Raw genomic sequence first — 17411 nt, forward strand, 5'->3', positions numbered from 1 at the left:
AAAAGCAAATAAACATTCAATAAAAGTGTAAAAGCACTTACCGAGGAACTATCTGTCGTTTGAATTTGACTCTTGATAGGCTTGGTATGCGAGGCTTACTTATACAACCTTTGTGGGGTTTTCCATTCTCATCGTCACTTCATCGGGCTTGTATACCTTTTGCGCAACGCAAACCAAATGCTACTTATAGTCTTAAAATTAGATATAGATTAATTAATGGTTGAATAGGTTTTAAATTTTTGCTTCAATCAATTACACTTCGGATAAATGTAATTTGAAGTATGCGACAAGTTGGTTGATATTTTTTTAGATTGATAAAAACAATCATAAATTTACAAATCATTACACAATAGACTCCCTTGTCAATCTCACATGTTTGTTATATGACGTAATACTCGGTTGATCAATTTTTGACTTGCATGTACGCCGAAATCGATGCAACGTGAATTACCATATGTCATATAAGCAACATAGAGATAAAAAAAACAACTTACATAATATCAGAATAACATTCATGTAACTCGTAAGTACAACACATCTAATGCCACTTCAAAAGATAGTTGTTATTTACTAAAAAAAAAGTAGCATTTTTGACATAAATTGTTATGTGAAAAACCTGATTGTGAAAATAAGCATACAAGGATGAACAATATCTGACCCAAAATTACTGAATATGAGAAGAGAAATTTATTTATTTTTATTTATTTTTTGAGAAATGCTAAGAAGATTCTCAAGAATGAGATATTTTGTCATTTTGTATTTTTATCACAATATACTTTAATATTAATATAAAAATTATCGTTAAATTGTGATATGACAGAAAATTGATATAAAATGATTCCACTTTGAAAGAACAATTTTGGTAATTTCTTTTCTAATGAACAATTTTGGTAATTTATGTGGAAATAGTGGCGACAGAATGTGCTTTTCTTACCGAAACGACCAAGTGGGCCCCCATAAGTCAGATACGGACGAATAGTGAGTACTGTACAACTAGGAAATTATTTTAGCTTGGGATTTTAAATTAATCCTGTTAAATTAACGGAACAGTATTTCTCTCTCTCTCTCTCTCTCTCTCTCTCTCTCTCCCTTCTCTCCTTCTCTCCTTCTCTCGCTCATTTCGTTTTAACCGTGCCTCCCTTATATAGCTACCATCACCAAAGCCTTCCCCTCTCTCTCTCTCTCTCTCTCTCTCTCTCTCTGCAAATATATACGCAGCACCAAATCTCACCGTCCTCAACCAAAACCCCCATTACATCCCCTCCCTTCTCAGTTTCTCACCCTGCAATCCAATCCAATCCAATCCAATCCGTTTCAATTCAACCCAGTATCCCAATCGGATTCACCTCCGACGCAATTCATTTCTATCCTAAAACCATCCATTCCTCGATCTATAATTCCCAGATTAATTCCCCTTGTGGTTTTATTGATTGGAATGCTCGATTTTCGATCGGATTGAATCCGAATCGGACCGCGAACGCGTGCCCGGGGATGGGAAGAGCCGGTGAATGAGAATTTTGAACCAAATATGCCCGGTTTAGCTCAGAGAAATGACCAATTCAGTGATGGTTCGTCGCCCATTTACTCACTGTCTTCGTCCAACGGATTTTGGTCCAAGCGTCGCGACGATGTTAGCTACAATCAGCTCCAGAAGGTACTTCATTTTTTTTCTTCTAATTTATTCGATTTTTGCTTTGACATTGCGTTGATAAATGAGATTAATTTGGATCACTTTTTTGGTATTGTGTTTGATTAATGAACTTAATGGGTGTTTTGAGTTTGAATTGGATATTGTACTAACAAGTTATGAGGTTGTACATGTGTGATTGTTCATTGGAGGGCTAGTTTTCGTTGGAATATCGTTGTTTCGTTAATCAGATCCACTTGACTTGTTTGTGTGTGTGTGTGTGTGTGTATGTCCTTAGTGAGAATATAATCTTGTAATTATGTATTTGAGTTGATAATTGCGTAATGTGTACCGTTATCGGAGAGCATTTCTCGTTACGTTTTTGTTTCCAAAAGGATCTTCATATGCGAGGTAACGGAAGAAAAGTATGTGCAAAAGAAAGAAAAGTTGTAATTTTTTTTTATCCCGGCAGGATAGTTGAAATAAAGCTGTCTGGTTTTACCAAATCTAGTGCATCTTTATTACTTTGTTATAGTAAGTTAGTAACACTTACAGGCTTGGACATAAAACCTAAACACAGACGCACACATGTAGACTCTTTCATCGTCACAAGGATGCAACAGGTAGAAAAGTTGTGTTCATTGCTTCTTGATAATTGATATGCATTTCCCAGTCTGTGGTTCGTTTGATAGAGTCTCTGGTTGGGATTGAATATGAAGTTCCTTGTAGTATCAATAAATTTTGGCAATTTACGGATTGTATGATAACCTATAATTATGCGGGCATTTTTTTTTTACTCATTGATGACTGACAAGTCTCTTACGAAGTTATATCTACTTTTGACGTAGTTTTGGAGTGATCTGTCGCCACAAGCTCGACAGAAGCTTCTCAGGATTGACAAGCAAACACTTTTTGAGCAAGCTCGGAAGAACATGTACTGCTCTAGATGCAATGGGTTATTGCTTGAAGGTTTTTTGCAGATTGTTGTGTATGGAAAGTCTTTAAAGCAGGAGGGAACAGGCGGGCAACTATCCTGCAACAGGTCAAGGGCCTCAAAAAATAAAAAAGATGGTGGATCAAGTATTAATAATGGGTGCCATGATGAAATCCCAGATCCATCTGTCCATCCTTGGGGTGGTCTAACCATAACGCGTGAGGGGTCGTTGACACTTATTGACTGCTATCTGTATTGTAAGTCTCTCAAGGGACTTCAAAATGTAAGTTCTGATGATTTTATTATTTCATGAGATTGCGTTCAAGCCAATTTTATTCTAATAGCTGAGTTTTTTGCTTGAATCAGGTGTTTGACAGTGCACGCGCAAGGGAACGAGAACGTGAGTTGCTTTATCCTGATGCATGCGGTGGGGGAGGTCGGGGTTGGATAAGCCAAGGAATGGCAAGTTATGGCAGAGGACATGGAACAAGAGAAACATGTGCATTGCACACTGCCAGGCTTTCTTGCGATACATTGGTAGATTTCTGGTCAGCACTCGGAGAGGAAACTCGACAGTCTCTTCTTAGGATGAAGGAAGAGGATTTTATTGAGAGGCTCATGTACAGGTGTTTGGCCATTTATGTATTCCTTTCTCATGAAATTCAACATAAAATAGTGGAAGCGATGTATTTTTTCTTTCTGGTTGAAGGAGCGCTGTATGTTTAGTTTTGGGTTGTGGAGGAAGTTTCGGTTATTACCATTGGGACTGCATTATTAGTAATGATATTGATGATGTTCAGCCTGGTGAAGCTAATAGGGAAGAGAAAAGTAGCTTCATTTAGTAAAATAGATGTCCGTTATTAGCTGATGCATCCTTGAAGGCTTTACATAGGCCTGAAACACTACTTTTTTTTTTTTTTTTTTTTTTGAATTAATTTGAATTTGGGTTCGTGCACATAGTAAGTATATTGATGGTATTTAAAAATCCTCACCAAAAACCATGCAGGTGAACAAAAAGGAATAACGCGAAAGATTAATCTACCAGTGGCTTTTCATTTTGCAACATCTGGCCGTTTTGTATCTAGCATGAACTTATACGTTGTTTGGTCCTCTAAAACTGCTTAAAATAGAGTCATGTAACTTATTTTTGCAGCAATTGCCTCCTTATGTTTAGATATCTTAGCAGTTCTCATCGGTTACTTTTATTCTGGTTGTCTTAAGATTTTGATGTTCCTGTCACAGGTTTGATAGCAAGAGATTTTGCAGAGATTGCAGAAGGAATGTTATTCGTGAGTTCAAGGAGCTAAAGGAGCTGAAGCGCTTGCGGAGGGAACCTCGCTGCACTAATTGGTTTTGTGTTGCAGATACCGCATTTCAGTATGAGGTCTGGCATCATATGTTTTTTAATTTTTGAATTGTCTCTGATTTCTGTGTTCTCTAAATCTTTTTAGAGCAAACTGGTGAGAGAAAAATTTGGACAGTTGGACCTTGTTTATTTTTTAGTGATAAGTACAGATGATATGACTGGCATTTTGATCCTTTTTTTTTCTGTCATCTCAGGTATCCGATGGCACAGTACAAGCTGATTGGCGCCATACTTTTGCTGACACTGTTGGGACATACCATCATTTTGAATGGGCTGTTGGAACAGGCGAGGGAAAATCTGACATTCTGGAATTTGAAAATGTTGGCATGAATGGAAGTGTGAAGGTTAATGATCTAGAGCTCGGTGGTTTAAGTGCATGCTATATTACCCTGAGGGCTTGGAAACTAGATGGCCGTTGCACTGAGCTTTCTGTAAAAGCTCATGCATTAAAGGGTCAAGAATGTGTTCACTGTAGGCTTATAGTCGGAGACGGCTATGTAACAATCACAAGAGGAGAAAGTATTAGAAGATTTTTTGAACATGCTGAAGAGGCAGAGGAAGAAGAGGTAGTTAAGATCCCTACAGGCTTATTATTATCTATGTTCTCCAGGGGCAGTCGAGATCTATATTATATCTTACGAGGCTAGACCTCATGCAGTGTTGTTATTTAATGTGTTTTGTCAGGATGATGATTCCATGGACAAAGATGGAAATGAACTGGATGGAGAATGCTCCCGTCCACAAAAACATGCGAAGAGTCCTGAACTTGCTCGAGAATTTCTTCTAGATGCTGCAACTGTTATTTTCAAGGAACAGGCATGTTCAGTCTGCTGATGTTATTGTGTGTTAAGTTCATCGTTGTTCATTTTATACACTCAACTCCTTGTTTGTTTACCTGTGTTAACATAAATTAAGATCCTTCATTTACCATAGTGTATTCTTAAACCTTGTTAGGTAGTATACAATTCAGTCTGTAAGACATCTGGGTGCAATGTGGAAAGTAAGAGAGATCAGTTATATTTTCTATGGAAGGAATGATGTCAATACTGGTGTTGTCAATGGTTTCTAGGGAATGCAATCACAATAGTTCACTATTATTACTGCTTAAACCTTTTTATATAACCATTGAGGAAATGGTATTTAGAACTTGCATTTTCCTTGGAGAAACTATAATGGGGAAAGGGTGTTCAGGGGTGCTTAAATTTTTGTGTTCCGGACAAAGGTAAACTTATGTTGGCATGATGCTCTACAACTAGTCACTGTGTGTGTGTGGAATGCTGGCAGATTTGTTAGTATACAAACGTTGTGTGTGACTGTAATATACGTATTCTCTGTCTGATTCTGAATGCCCATCTTTTAGGTGGAAAAAGCATTTAGAGAAGGAACAGCTCGTCAAAATGCACATAGCATCTTTGTTTGTCTTGCACTAAAGCTGCTGGAAGAACGAGTTCACATTGCTTGCAAAGATATAATTACGCTTGAAAAGCAGGTTTTAAATCTTGTTATATTTCCGACCGAATAAATCTTGTCATATATTCAAAAGATAACATACTAGGTAGAAAAATGAGAACAGCCATTTTACGATTTAGGAGGAACACTTCTGATGATTTTGTACCTTTTCCCTACAGATGAAGCTTCTAGAAGAGGAAGAAAAAGAAAAGCGTGAAGAAGAAGAGCGCAAAGAGAGGAGAAGAACAAAAGAAAAAGAGAAAAAATTGCGAAGAAAGGAGAGGTTGAAAGGGAAAGAGAAAGATAAAGATACGGAATGTTCTGAAGTAAATGAAACTCCTGCTCTTGATGTTGTCTCAAAGGAAGAATCATCACTAAATGCTGATGAGGAGCCTAATAGTTCCATTAGCTGCAAGGATTCAGTTAGTGAAGCTGATGATCAGATTCTATCTAGGCCTGGATCTGCTGAGATTCCTGATGATCAGTTCCAAAATGATTTTATCATTTCAAAAAGTGAAGACCACTGTCATGCTAGTCTTGATGGTGAAATTACCTATGGAAGAGGCGATACTGGTTCTTTTACAGTTGAGCAATCAAGGTTTTCACGACGGAGATTGAAATTTAGGAGAGAAGCTCAACTAGAGGCATCTTTGAAGTGGTCTGACCAGCGCCGATATGCTGCTGTTTCAGATAGTGCTTCTGTGGTTAGTAGATCCGAGTCGAGATGTAATGCTGATAATTTTGAGACTCCATCAAGGGTTATCAATGGATCAAATAGGCAATCAAGAGTGAATGCCCTGAAGTCCAATGGTCGACATAGTGGTCCTAAGTTTACTGACAAGTTTCGCTCCCCAAGTAACAGGATGAGTGACAGATACGAATTCAATTCTTGCAGCTGTAACAAAAACACTGAATATAGAGCAAAGGTAGAGCCCCATGTTTCTGCTGCCAGAGTGGGATGGGAGGATAAAACTGCAAGTCAGTCAGAATCTGCATTAGATATGTCCAAGCAATTATATCGCGGTAACAGGTATAACCAAGTGGGAGAGATGCAAATTAGTTGTGTAAGACCCAAAAGCAAAATCAATTATGGGGACAATCCTGGGAGAGATTTGGTTCATCCCAAGAAAATATGGGAGCCCTTGTATACTAGAAGTAACTCAGACTCCGATGTTACCTTGCGGTCATCTGCTTTCAAGGATGAAGATAAAATCATGAAGTCACCTGGTAACATATGTACAGGTGAAGATGGGGCAGATACAGGTGAAATTTATGAGGATACGAACTTAAAGGAATCAAGAAAATCCAGCACAGGAATGGCTGTCAACTGTCAGAGTGAATTTCATGCGGGAGCACAGGATTCTTGCAACCCAGTGAAACCCACTTATGAGGAGATTGGATTATGCCCTGTCAGTTCTGTACTTAGTTCCATTGACTCTGCATCAAATGGAACTTCTGACCCCACTGTGAGCAGCACTTCTAATTCCGATAACTGCTCATCATGCCTAAGTGAGGGAGATACCAATACAACGTCATCAAATCATGGACATCAGGAATCTTCGTCTACATCAGATTCAGAAGATGCCAGCCAGCAATCAGGAGGAAAGGAAACTTCTCTATTCATTCAAAATGGTTTCCGAGAGTGCCATGAAGTTGGTATGGAGAATAATCAGAATGAAAAAAGAGGAGAGTCTATGGAAAGCAGGACACCGATTGGTCCTTCACTGAGTGGAGCAGGAAGTAACATTTTTGGGAATCCAACAAAAATTGCTCGGAGTTTTGATAATGGTTTGTCTGCTGTTAATGTGGGTTCTCAGCATCATGGCATGCTTTCTCCAATGCATAACCAAAATGTACAGTTCCCCGTTTTTCAAGGTCCTTCAACAATGGGTTACTATCAACAAAGTCCAGTTTCATGGCCTGCTGCTCCAGCAAATGGAATACTAACATTTCCAAACCACTACTTATACGCTGGTCCTCTTGGGTATGGTATAAATGGAAATTCAGGCTTCTGCATGCAGTATCCTGTGCAGCACGTACCTCCCTTGTTTACCCCTGGCCCCGTTCCAATTTATCAGCCAGTCATCAACAGAGAGGAGCAGAATCAGATATCTACCCCGTGTACGCAAGACTCTCCCAATGAAGCTAATACAGAGAGTGTGGATCCATGTGGAGCATATTCAAGGCAAGCACCACCAACTGGAGAAAGAGCGCAAGATGATAATTCTGGAAAATTGCATACGATTAATGATGGCTTTTCCTTGTTCCATTATGGGGGCCCTGTTGCTAATCCACCAGGATATATGCCTTCGGATGATCAGACTGTTGTGGATTGTCCTTTAAAATGTTCGGATCATGTTGAGAATGATCAGGCGTGTTACAAGAAAGAGGCGACCATTGAAGAATACAACCTGTTTGCAGCAAGTAATGGCATAAGGTTTCAATTCTTCTGAGGTAAGAGGGCGTGAGGTGGCTGTTGAGGAATGCAGTCCCCTATCTTCTTACATGGCGACCAAAGGTTTGTGGTAGTTGGTATTTGGTACTCGATAATCTTCCTTTGAAAAATTCCAATTTTTAGCTCAATAGTTTTGCGTTTTTCGTTTTAGTTATTCATTCGCCCCATTGTTTTTTCCCCCTTAAATAGAGAGAAAAAGGTTGGGAGAGTGCTACAAAGTTTGAAGAGTGTTCTTTTTTCTTTTCTTAATTAATGAAGAATTTGTTGGTATGGAAGTTTTCTCTTGTATTTTAGAGCTTGTTTTAGGGTTTTGAACCTCCTGAAACATTCTTATTAAAAGAATTTTCTTGGATGATGAAAATAATGGAGCTTATATGATGAGGAAGTTATGTGTTGTCTTCAGTGCAAATCATTCAGTTCCAAGTTTATTATGCTCACTGAAATACTCCGTGTTACATAAATTTTGATGGCTTGAAATTTTGTTTACCATTAGATTGATATCCATCTAGTGATCACGATTTTCGTCCCTCCTAATCTCTCTTTCTTTCTCTTTCCTCTTATTTAAACAGTTACGATTAAGTCATGTCAACATTTTATTTTGAATTTTTTATATAGAAAAAAAAAAAAAAAAAAAAGACAAAGAAAAGTGCGGGAAGTGGGAAGGAAAGAGGATGGTAACAAGAGGAAATGATATTTTAACCTTCGATTCAAACCCGCCCCTTTTGGAATATATAGTAGTTATTTATTTATGTTTAAATAGTATTATACAATGTATGTTATAAAAGAACGAAGTGGCTCGCTTTCAAGTCTTTCTCACATAAAAAATGAATAGTGCTAGGCACACTAAATTTGTGTACTAAATAGTGTCATTAATCAAAATTTTATTTTAAGTCAAGTGAATTTGAAAGAAAATTATTCTTATAAGGAATGCACAATTACATTTTTGTAGTGCAAATAACACTATCCTAAACATTTATACGGTGTAGAATGTGTGCCACATAATTTGGTGCACGATTTAGTAGGAGTGCAACTTGGGTTGGGTTAGCCCGAATTTGTTCATGCCTAACTTGATTTCAAATCCAATCGGGAGGGTTAGAATGAAGAAAAAATCTGCCCAAACCCAATTCGACCTCAACTCGATTGTTTATTGGATTGGGTTGGGTTGACCCATACCAACCCAACCCCAACTTGATTTTAAGTCCGAATTTGCTGATGTACATAGTACCCATCCAACTTCATATTATATATACTATATTACTTATGTAGAAGTTTTGGAATGCATATACTTGAAGTTTGTTTGCGGTTTCCTTATTAATAATGAAAGATAATGTTACTTTTACATTTTTTTATTTTTTATTGAAGCTTTGTTATATGTCTTGTAATTTTATTTCAACTTCGCATGGTTGAAACATTGGAAATGGTATGCAAGTTGTTTGCTTTAGTTTCTATGTGAATAATGATGTGTAAATGGAATTTTAACTAAGATTGACATTGTTTGGTTCAAAATTTGAAAAATCATGCAAAATAAGGGACTATAAGATTAAACTTGATAAAGTTGGACGAACTCGAATCCAACCTGAGTAAGCCCAAACTCAATTAAAACATGAACCCGACTAAACTCACATAGACTTGAACTCAATCCAAACTCAAAGGGTGAAGGTTGGATTAAGTTGACTATCCAACCCGTCCACCCAACTCGCTTGAGGTGCACCCTAGCTTGTAGCACCACCCATAGAAATTAATTTTGTGGGTTGGGCTAGGGATCATTTCCCCCGAGTCCATAAGATGTTATCCCATTTTTTTCATTGGGCTGGGGTAGAGATCAAAGTTCTCGAGCGACCAGTCCGGCAAACAACTCAAAAGATAAAGAGTATCGTTAATTTCTACATGCTCATTCAAAGATCAAAGTTTAGTAATTCATATGCCACATAAGTTAGAAAAACATGTCGGACTAAACAACTTTTTCCCATTCGAATGCCTGGTGAACAAGTTCAATGACCTTAAACGGGAGTCCAATTTTCAAACAGAGGTAAGCAGAAGCTACCTAACTTGCTCAGCACGGCACAGGGGTTAAATGCCCCAAAAGAAACATAAACGCAGGGAGCAGGGCAAAAGAAACGAGTTTTCAAAAATTAAACAACGTGAATCTATAAATTTCAGTCGAATCCATTGTTTGTTGCACACGAAATTGTCAAAGTTTAATTCGACTATCAGTTTCTGGCCCCAACAAACTTTAATACAGCAAGATAAAAACCAGGCTCATCGAGAAATTCGGTTAATTTGAAAGAATGTTCTGCTGCAGCTTCCTCTAAAGTACTCTTTTCAGGCAAGTCAGAAGTTATAACATCTGGATATTGTCGTCGTTGCTGCTCCAAAACTTCTCTTCCTTGGGGATGGCTAATAACCAGTCTCGCACCTGTACAAGGAACAGCCACAACTCAGAATCAAGAGTGATATTTTGAAAGAATGCACCAGCTAATGTTAGATTTATCACTCTCCAAAAGATTTTCTCCTTGTTAATTTTAACACGAAACTTTCAATTTATGGATTCATACAGGCAAATATGACACTTTTTCCTTAATGCCAGCTAAAACAAAAGGTGAATCATGGACAACCAGCAGGAGACTGCAGGGTGATGATTCAACCAACCGATCCACAAATCCCTTCAGAACCAATTGAAACCATAACCCTAGAAGTTTCTTCAATCCCTCCTGCGGATATAAGGCGATCAATCTTAAGGTTATAATCTTGGTCAGAACTGAAATCAGCTGAATCAAGAAAGGACCAGTCTTTCTCAGCAAAATCGTCGAAGTTGATTACAGACACTACGCCTTCGTTTGATGGAGAAGTAGCACCAAAAGATGATCAGCAAGCATGCAAAGACCGATGTGAAATATAAGGAAATGAAAGAGGAAGAGGAGGGACACAATGATTCCGGCGATAGACACGGTTTATGAGCATATGTCGAGGTTGCGTTTGAAAACAAGGTAGGAACTGGCAGCTAGGCAAGGGAACGAAAAGAGACTGAGATGAGAAAACAGAATTCATCGCACAAAACTACTGATTTTCCTTTCAGGATGTTTCTCGTGTAAAATGAACAATTCAAGAAGCTTAATTATTGATTAACAGAAATGAACCAAAAGGGTTTCTGTTAATATTTCGAAAGTGGCTCGGTTCAACTTGTTATCACCACCCTTACACTTATCTTTAAGATCAGAACCTCCGCATATAAGAAAAAAAAGACATTATTCTCAATGGCAATCACTGCAAAGCTCTAGTCCTGATAGCTCGACTCCTCTCCCCTTAAACCGTAATTTGAACTTTTCGGGGTTCCATTTCCGCCGCTACTTTATCCTGAGAAAAAAACTCACCAGAACCGAGTACTGTAGACTCTGTAAAAGTTAAGATGTTTCCTTTGGCACAAATGAACGAAACTCTTCTATCCTATATCGCTCAAACGAAAGTAACAAAAAATTAAGTGTAAATTTTACCACCTTTTAACTTTAGATTTCATAACAAATGCATACCTTATCTTTTAAACATTTTAATATCATACATTAACTTATGAATTCGTGCAATGTTATAACTTATACGTCCGTTATTCAATCTGTCAAATTAACCGTTAATGATGACGTGACAAATACATTGACTATACTTTTACTGACTTGGCAAATATTGACCATTGTGCAATATAGAAAAAAAATAAATTTAAAAAAATAATTTTGAATGCCCAAAAAATTAATAAATTTGTCGCTCTCTCTTATCATCTTCATTCTCATGTTCTCTCATCCCTTTCACGCTGCAACAGCAGCCAAGGTGTAGTCGTCGCAACACCACTCTCATCCGACCACTAACAGCCCAAAAATTAATATTTCTTGAATCCTCTTTTCATACTTGGTCCGAATCTCTACCTTATTTCATTAAAATCATATTTACACCTCAAAACTTAGGGTTAAATTTTAGAATAAATCACGAGATTTCAATTTTTATACTGCTAAGCTTTCAAATATTATCAATTTAAACCTTTTGTCATTTTTATGGTAAGAATAGTTTAAACTGATAATATTTTACTATTTGTACCAAAGTTGATACCAAGTATGAGCTGTACCCTAATATCCTTTATAAAGTTGACCATCTGGCCAGCAGTTAAATGTTGGCGTGACCATGTTTGGGATCACCTTTGGTGCTGACATGTGACACGGGAGAATCGAACTAAAAACTTTAAGTGCAGAGTTAATGCGAGTTATCATTTGAGTTACAAGCCTGATATAATATATCCTCCCTTAATAAAATTTTGGTACTAAACTCATGTAACAAATCTTTCCCACATAAAAACTGGGGCATTAGCTTTATTTTTTTCTTTTTATTTCACCTATTCGAATCATTTAAACTCCAACAAAGTGAAGGCTCAAGAAATATTATTCGTGGATAAATTTAGGGTCTATTACTGAAATTAAGTCTATTAACGTAAATTTCTAACCAGTGGTATGAGAGCATCTCCAAAAAATGCGGTAAAACAAACAAAATTTTATTATAAAGAGTCAAATCTAAAGAAGGTGAAAATGTGTATCGATGAAACGTAGTTCTAAGTAACATTGCTTCTTAACTTCTTATCATATAAAATATTTATCCCACCTCCATAGGATGATGTCTTTGAAATATTATAACTTTGAGATTTACATTCCAATTTCCACCCAAAGAACAAATTTGTATATGGCCGGGGCATCATACAATCTTGACAACCCCTAGAGCAATTCCACCCCTAAAAGCAGCGGTGGAATTGCTCTTATGCCACAGATCAACATGTCCGTCTTAAATTCAGAATAGTCGTTATGCAAGAGTTGTTCTTTCCGTTTTTGGAACGAATAAAAAAACTTTTGTCCACGAGATTTGAACTCAAGAAATGCTGAAACGGCCGGCAACATTATACAAGAGTTCAGAGTAACCCCTAACCACAGTCAAGAACCAAACAACGTCCATGTCTACAGATAGCCAGTGAAAGCATTAACACCGTCGTTAGGCCATCAAACTGGTAAGAATCGAGCACAAGAGCCCATCAACTCCATAACAAGCCTAATATTCCCACCCGCACCATAGTACTAACGGAAAGAACAACTCTTGCATAACAACAGTTACGGATGGAAACGCGTTAATCTGTAATTACAACAGTTACAATTTCCAAATTTCCATCCCCATTTCCATCCCCTGTCCCATCCAAACTCTCACAATTCTGTGTGCAAGGCAGAGTTCATCCTGCTAATACCATCTATATATGCCTCCCTAAGATATATATACACTCCCTTATAAGATCAAGGTTTAATTAGTATACTTCTAAAGACAAACGCAACTTTTTGCTTAACATACTGATACCATAATTTATGCAATGTCAAACAAAAGAGCTTATATGACAATACATGGATTCAAACTCACACCAACGTTCCACTTTGATAAACATCAAGACTGCGTGCTATCAGAAACAACCTTAACCAAAACTGTGACTTTTAAACAACCCATACTTTATGCACTATGGTACACAAACAGATACAAAGACAGGAATATGTGAGTGTGTGTGTGTCTCTCTTTTAATTACTCGGTTCTTCAAAAATCAATTCAAAAAGTGAAACGATCCAAAGTAGGAAAAGAGAACTAGGATCACAAAAACAACACTATTGTAATGGTCACTGGTTACAATGCTGCAGACATTTTGATGTCAGCATATACGAAACAAATTGTTGATAAAGTTCAACAAAACAACTTATTTAGCATACAAGGCATACTAGAATGCCGACAACGACAACTTAAATGCAGCTCTCAAGAGAAAGGATCCAATTCCAGACTAGAACAGAACTCACAGAAGCTGAGCATAAGAGAAAATTCACAGCACAAAGAAATAAACGGAGACTCAATCAAATTGCATTAACGCAACTTTGACATGATCGAACCCTTGCCATTACTTAGTTCGATTACTCATAACCATTGCCGCACAATTCAGAAAACATAATTCAGTTCAACGTAGCAGCAATTTAGGCATCTTTGAGTGCATAAATTTGTTCACAGCTTAATTACTTAACAAAAAGTTCACATTTTGGTAAATAATACATTAAATTGATAACAAAAAAGGAGTAAAATTCGTCCCTTTTTAGAGATCCAATGATGAGAAAATTATGAAAGCAAATACTAATTGTCATTAGAGAACTAGAACACTAATTAAACAACAACAATAACCAATCGCAATCTAATATCTTAAAAAAATACTAAATATTAGAACAAACCCAGTAGGCAGTGAATGGAGTCCTGAGTGATGAACCCATCAATTGGTTTTCGGGTCGGGCATGGGGAACAACCCGGAACTGGCACCTCTCGGCGGCGAAAAGCCCAAGAATTTCTGCAAATTGGTCCGAATACTGATCGAGCACAGAAAGTACAAAAACGCCATCGAACAGTCCGTCGGATCCTCCCCTTGCAGCCCTCGGTGGCTCATCTTCATCACCAGCCCAAAGGGCTTGAAGGGTAATTTCGCCACCGGCTTACCCTCAAACAGCGAGTTGAGCAGCCCGAAGACGACGAAGAGGACGAGGGCGACAACGGCGCCGGACTTGAACTTGAAGAGCGACAAATCCCGGCTGGATTCCTTGAGGCTGGTCTCGACGCGGTCGATCTTCTTGGTCTTGGATTTTTTGGTAATTTTGGCGGCGGAGGAGGAGTCGGTCTTCATGGTCTCGAGCTTCTTGGCGGCTTTGTCGATGGAGGAGCGGAGGGACTTGTAGGAGTTGGTGCGGTAGATGAGGACCCACGAGATCGCCTCGCAGATGATGGCCGTGCAGACGGATATGCCCACCACCGTCAGGCTGTCGGAGTACTTGAGGCCGGAGAGGAAGGAGGCGGTGGCCATCGAAAAATCGCCGAGAAAACGCGAGAAAATTGGAATGTCGGAGTGTGTGATCTGATTCGGTGGTGTGTTTACTCCAGTCTTCAGATTGTGAGATGTGGGTGGAGTTTTTCGATAGGCCTATATTGGTCTTGGGCCTTGCGACTTGGGCTTCCTTTTTTTTTCTTTTTTTTTTTTTGAATTTTTTTAATATTAATCCAATTGTTAAAAAATTCATATTTACTACCACTACCGGTAGATGCTTATACATGTAAAAGGAACTTAAATGCTTTTAAAATTATTGAAAATAGTCGAAAATATTTTTGAAATTAATTTTTAGTAAAAATATAAGTCAATCCGAGAAAAAATTTTAAAATGCTTATTTAAGAAAATATATAACCGGTACTTCTTCAAAATATAGTTCAAATACTTTTAGAACTCAAAAAACGGTTTTATCAAAAGTGATTTTAGTTGTTTAAAAACACTTCCAAGCGACCTTAATTTTAAAAGATCTTTCCCGAACGAAATCTCGGCGGCCTTCAATTGTTTTTGCTTGTAAGTCAACATCAAAAAGTTATTAACCTAGTCTCGAACGAAAAAGGTTAGGGGGAGTTGTGTAGTATATAGAGTTTGATAAATTTTCATAGATGTATGAATACATGGATTTTAAAGCAGTTTAGTTGATACTTTCATAAATCCATATGGATTTTGATTGAATTATACATAGATTTTAATGGAGTTTTTGAGAATTTTTAACATGGAGTCATGGATTTTTTTTATGACCAAATTTATTAATAAAATATTGATGTTTTCAAAATTTTACGACCGGTGATTATGACCATGGCAAAGTGGTTGTTTGAGATAGCAGCGGCAATGTGGAAATGCCAAGTGGTGATTGTTGGCAAGACGGCAGTAATGTGGTGCCTTTGGTGGTAGGGATAATAGTAAAGGTGGTGAGTGTTGGGGTGGTGGACGAATGGGGTTTTTTGGGGTGGGTAGGGGGGTTGGTCTTAATGGGGTGGTGATGATGGTGGTAAAGTCAACAATCATGGTAATGGTGGTTATGACGGTATAGCAAGTGGTCATAAGAGGTTGTGGTTGTGCCGGTGGTGGCGAGGATGGACAAGGTATATACGATGATGGTAATAGAGGTGGCAGTCATAGTGATGGTAATGACGATAGCCACAAAACAAGTGATTATAAGAGGTCGTGGTATGAGGATGATGGTTGTGACAAAATGGGTTCGTGCTGATTGACATTGCAACGTATTAGTGGTCAAGGTGGTGTTGTTTGTGGTGGAGGTGTTGATGTTCAAAGCAATGTAGTATAGTCAAGGTGGTGTAGTCTATGGTGGTGGTGATGATTAGATCTGGCATTCGTGTCGTTTTCGTGTCATACCCGATATCTTAACAGGTCGTGTCGTGTAACACCCGTTAAAATAAACAGGTAGAATGACCCGACCCGAAATCGATCCGATAATATTAACAGGTAATATGACTCGACCCGTTATCCGTTAAGGAACATATATTTTGAACCAATAAATAATCAAATGAAAACATAATACTAAATAAGTATATACATACCATATAATCACATTCAAAACACAAAAACGCATTTGTCTTTCAAGTATTACATATTTACATACCCAAAATAAGAGCATAATAAAAAATACAAAAACATTAGAACATTACAAAATATCAAATGTTCAAAAGATTTGCAAAATTAAGGGAGTTATGTTTCAAGGTTTGGAACCTTGCATATTTTCTTACAATCAAACTCTTCAATTCTCATCAATCACCATGGGAAACGGTATTGGAACTTTGGCTTGATATATTGTTTTCAAGAGTTATATTGATGATATTTTTAGTTAGGCTTTCTACATTAGCATTCTCTTCTCATTGATTATATGGCTATTGTTTAAGTAAAGTCTTTAATAGTTTTTTAATTAATGTAGAAGTGTGAAAAGTATAATATATATATATATATATATATATATATATATATATATATATATATATAAATGCTTGTAATGACAAGCTTTACAACTTTCGTGAAGGGCATAACTTTGAAATGTGCCACTATAATCATATAAATCATAGATTAAAATTTAACCGTCGATTGTTGTTTACATTTATGCTTCATTTTTCCCACCAAATTTTGTTTTTTCATATTTTGTTTTTTTGAAAACATGATCTATTAGAGGATACAGGAAGATGAACAGTTCGGATCGTTGATAGTATGTTCAGAGTTTTACCGTTAGTGAAAATATTGCTTGGTGTTTATAAAGTCTCTATAAACTATATAACATCGACTCATATTTCAATTAACCGTAAATATCGGAATTTGATATCAAAGATCCGAACTGTTTTCAATCCCCTAGTAGATCATGTTTTCAAAAAAGAAAATTTAAAAAATGAAATTCAATATAAAGCATAAAGGCTAAACGACAATGAGTGGTTAAATACAAATTTAAGGTTTATAGATTATAGTGTCGGATTTCGAAGTTGACCCTTTATGAAAGTTGTAAAGCTTATCACTACAAGTGATTGTATATGTGTGTGTGTGTGTGTGTATATATTTTTACATTTCTTACACTTCTACAGTAATTATTATTAATTTTAATACTTTTACACTCAAATAAAAAATACTATTCATGACGGTTTGGAGGGTTTTAAAAATCTAAACGATAATGTAAGTGTAACTATTGTCTAC

General features: G+C 37.1%; 2 protein-coding genes and 1 pseudogene across 2 annotated transcripts; 1 reads left to right on the forward strand and 2 right to left on the reverse strand.

The window, feature by feature from the left end:
• The first annotated feature begins 1032 nt into the window (after positions 1 to 1032).
• On the forward strand, positions 1033 to 8240 carry LOC137745334 (uncharacterized). The gene is made up of 8 exons (XM_068485278.2): positions 1033 to 1654; positions 2476 to 2844; positions 2928 to 3187; positions 3804 to 3945; positions 4122 to 4493; positions 4612 to 4743; positions 5288 to 5416; positions 5556 to 8240. Exons 1-8 carry the CDS (start codon positions 1529 to 1531, stop codon positions 7827 to 7829), a joined length of 3804 nt encoding a protein of 1267 aa, XP_068341379.2. The 5' UTR covers positions 1033 to 1528; the 3' UTR covers positions 7830 to 8240.
• A 1801-nt stretch (positions 8241 to 10041) lies between these two features.
• On the reverse strand, positions 10042 to 10879 carry LOC137744530 (uncharacterized; annotated as a pseudogene).
• A 2965-nt stretch (positions 10880 to 13844) lies between these two features.
• Positions 13845 to 14816, reverse strand: LOC137745592 (uncharacterized). The gene has a single exon (XM_068485567.2). The coding sequence runs from the start codon at positions 14721 to 14723 to the stop codon at positions 14142 to 14144; it is 582 nt and encodes a 193-aa protein (XP_068341668.1). The 5' UTR covers positions 14724 to 14816; the 3' UTR covers positions 13845 to 14141.
• Between the last annotated feature and the right edge of the window lie 2595 nt (positions 14817 to 17411).

This window comes from Pyrus communis, chromosome 12 (assembly GCF_041283825.1).
Source record: "Pyrus communis isolate YQ-2024b chromosome 12, ASM4128382v1, whole genome shotgun sequence".
In the NCBI taxonomy this organism is placed as follows: Eukaryota; Viridiplantae; Streptophyta; class Magnoliopsida; order Rosales; family Rosaceae; genus Pyrus; species Pyrus communis.

Bases quoted from the DNA above. Each gene is read 5' to 3' on its own strand.
- LOC137745334 (XM_068485278.2), top strand. From the start codon at position 1,529: ATGCCCGGTTTAGCTCAGAGAAATGACCAATTCAGTGATGGTTCGTCG. The intron at 4,494-4,611 runs GTAGTTAAGATC...GTGTTTTGTCAG, and splicing joins AAGAGGCAGAGGAAGAAGAG to GATGATGATTCCATGGACAA. The intron at 4,744-5,287 runs GCATGTTCAGTC...CCCATCTTTTAG, and splicing joins CTGTTATTTTCAAGGAACAG to GTGGAAAAAGCATTTAGAGA.
- LOC137745592 (XM_068485567.2), bottom strand. From the start codon at position 14,723: ATGGCCACCGCCTCCTTCCTCTCCGGCCTCAAGTACTCCGACAGCCTG.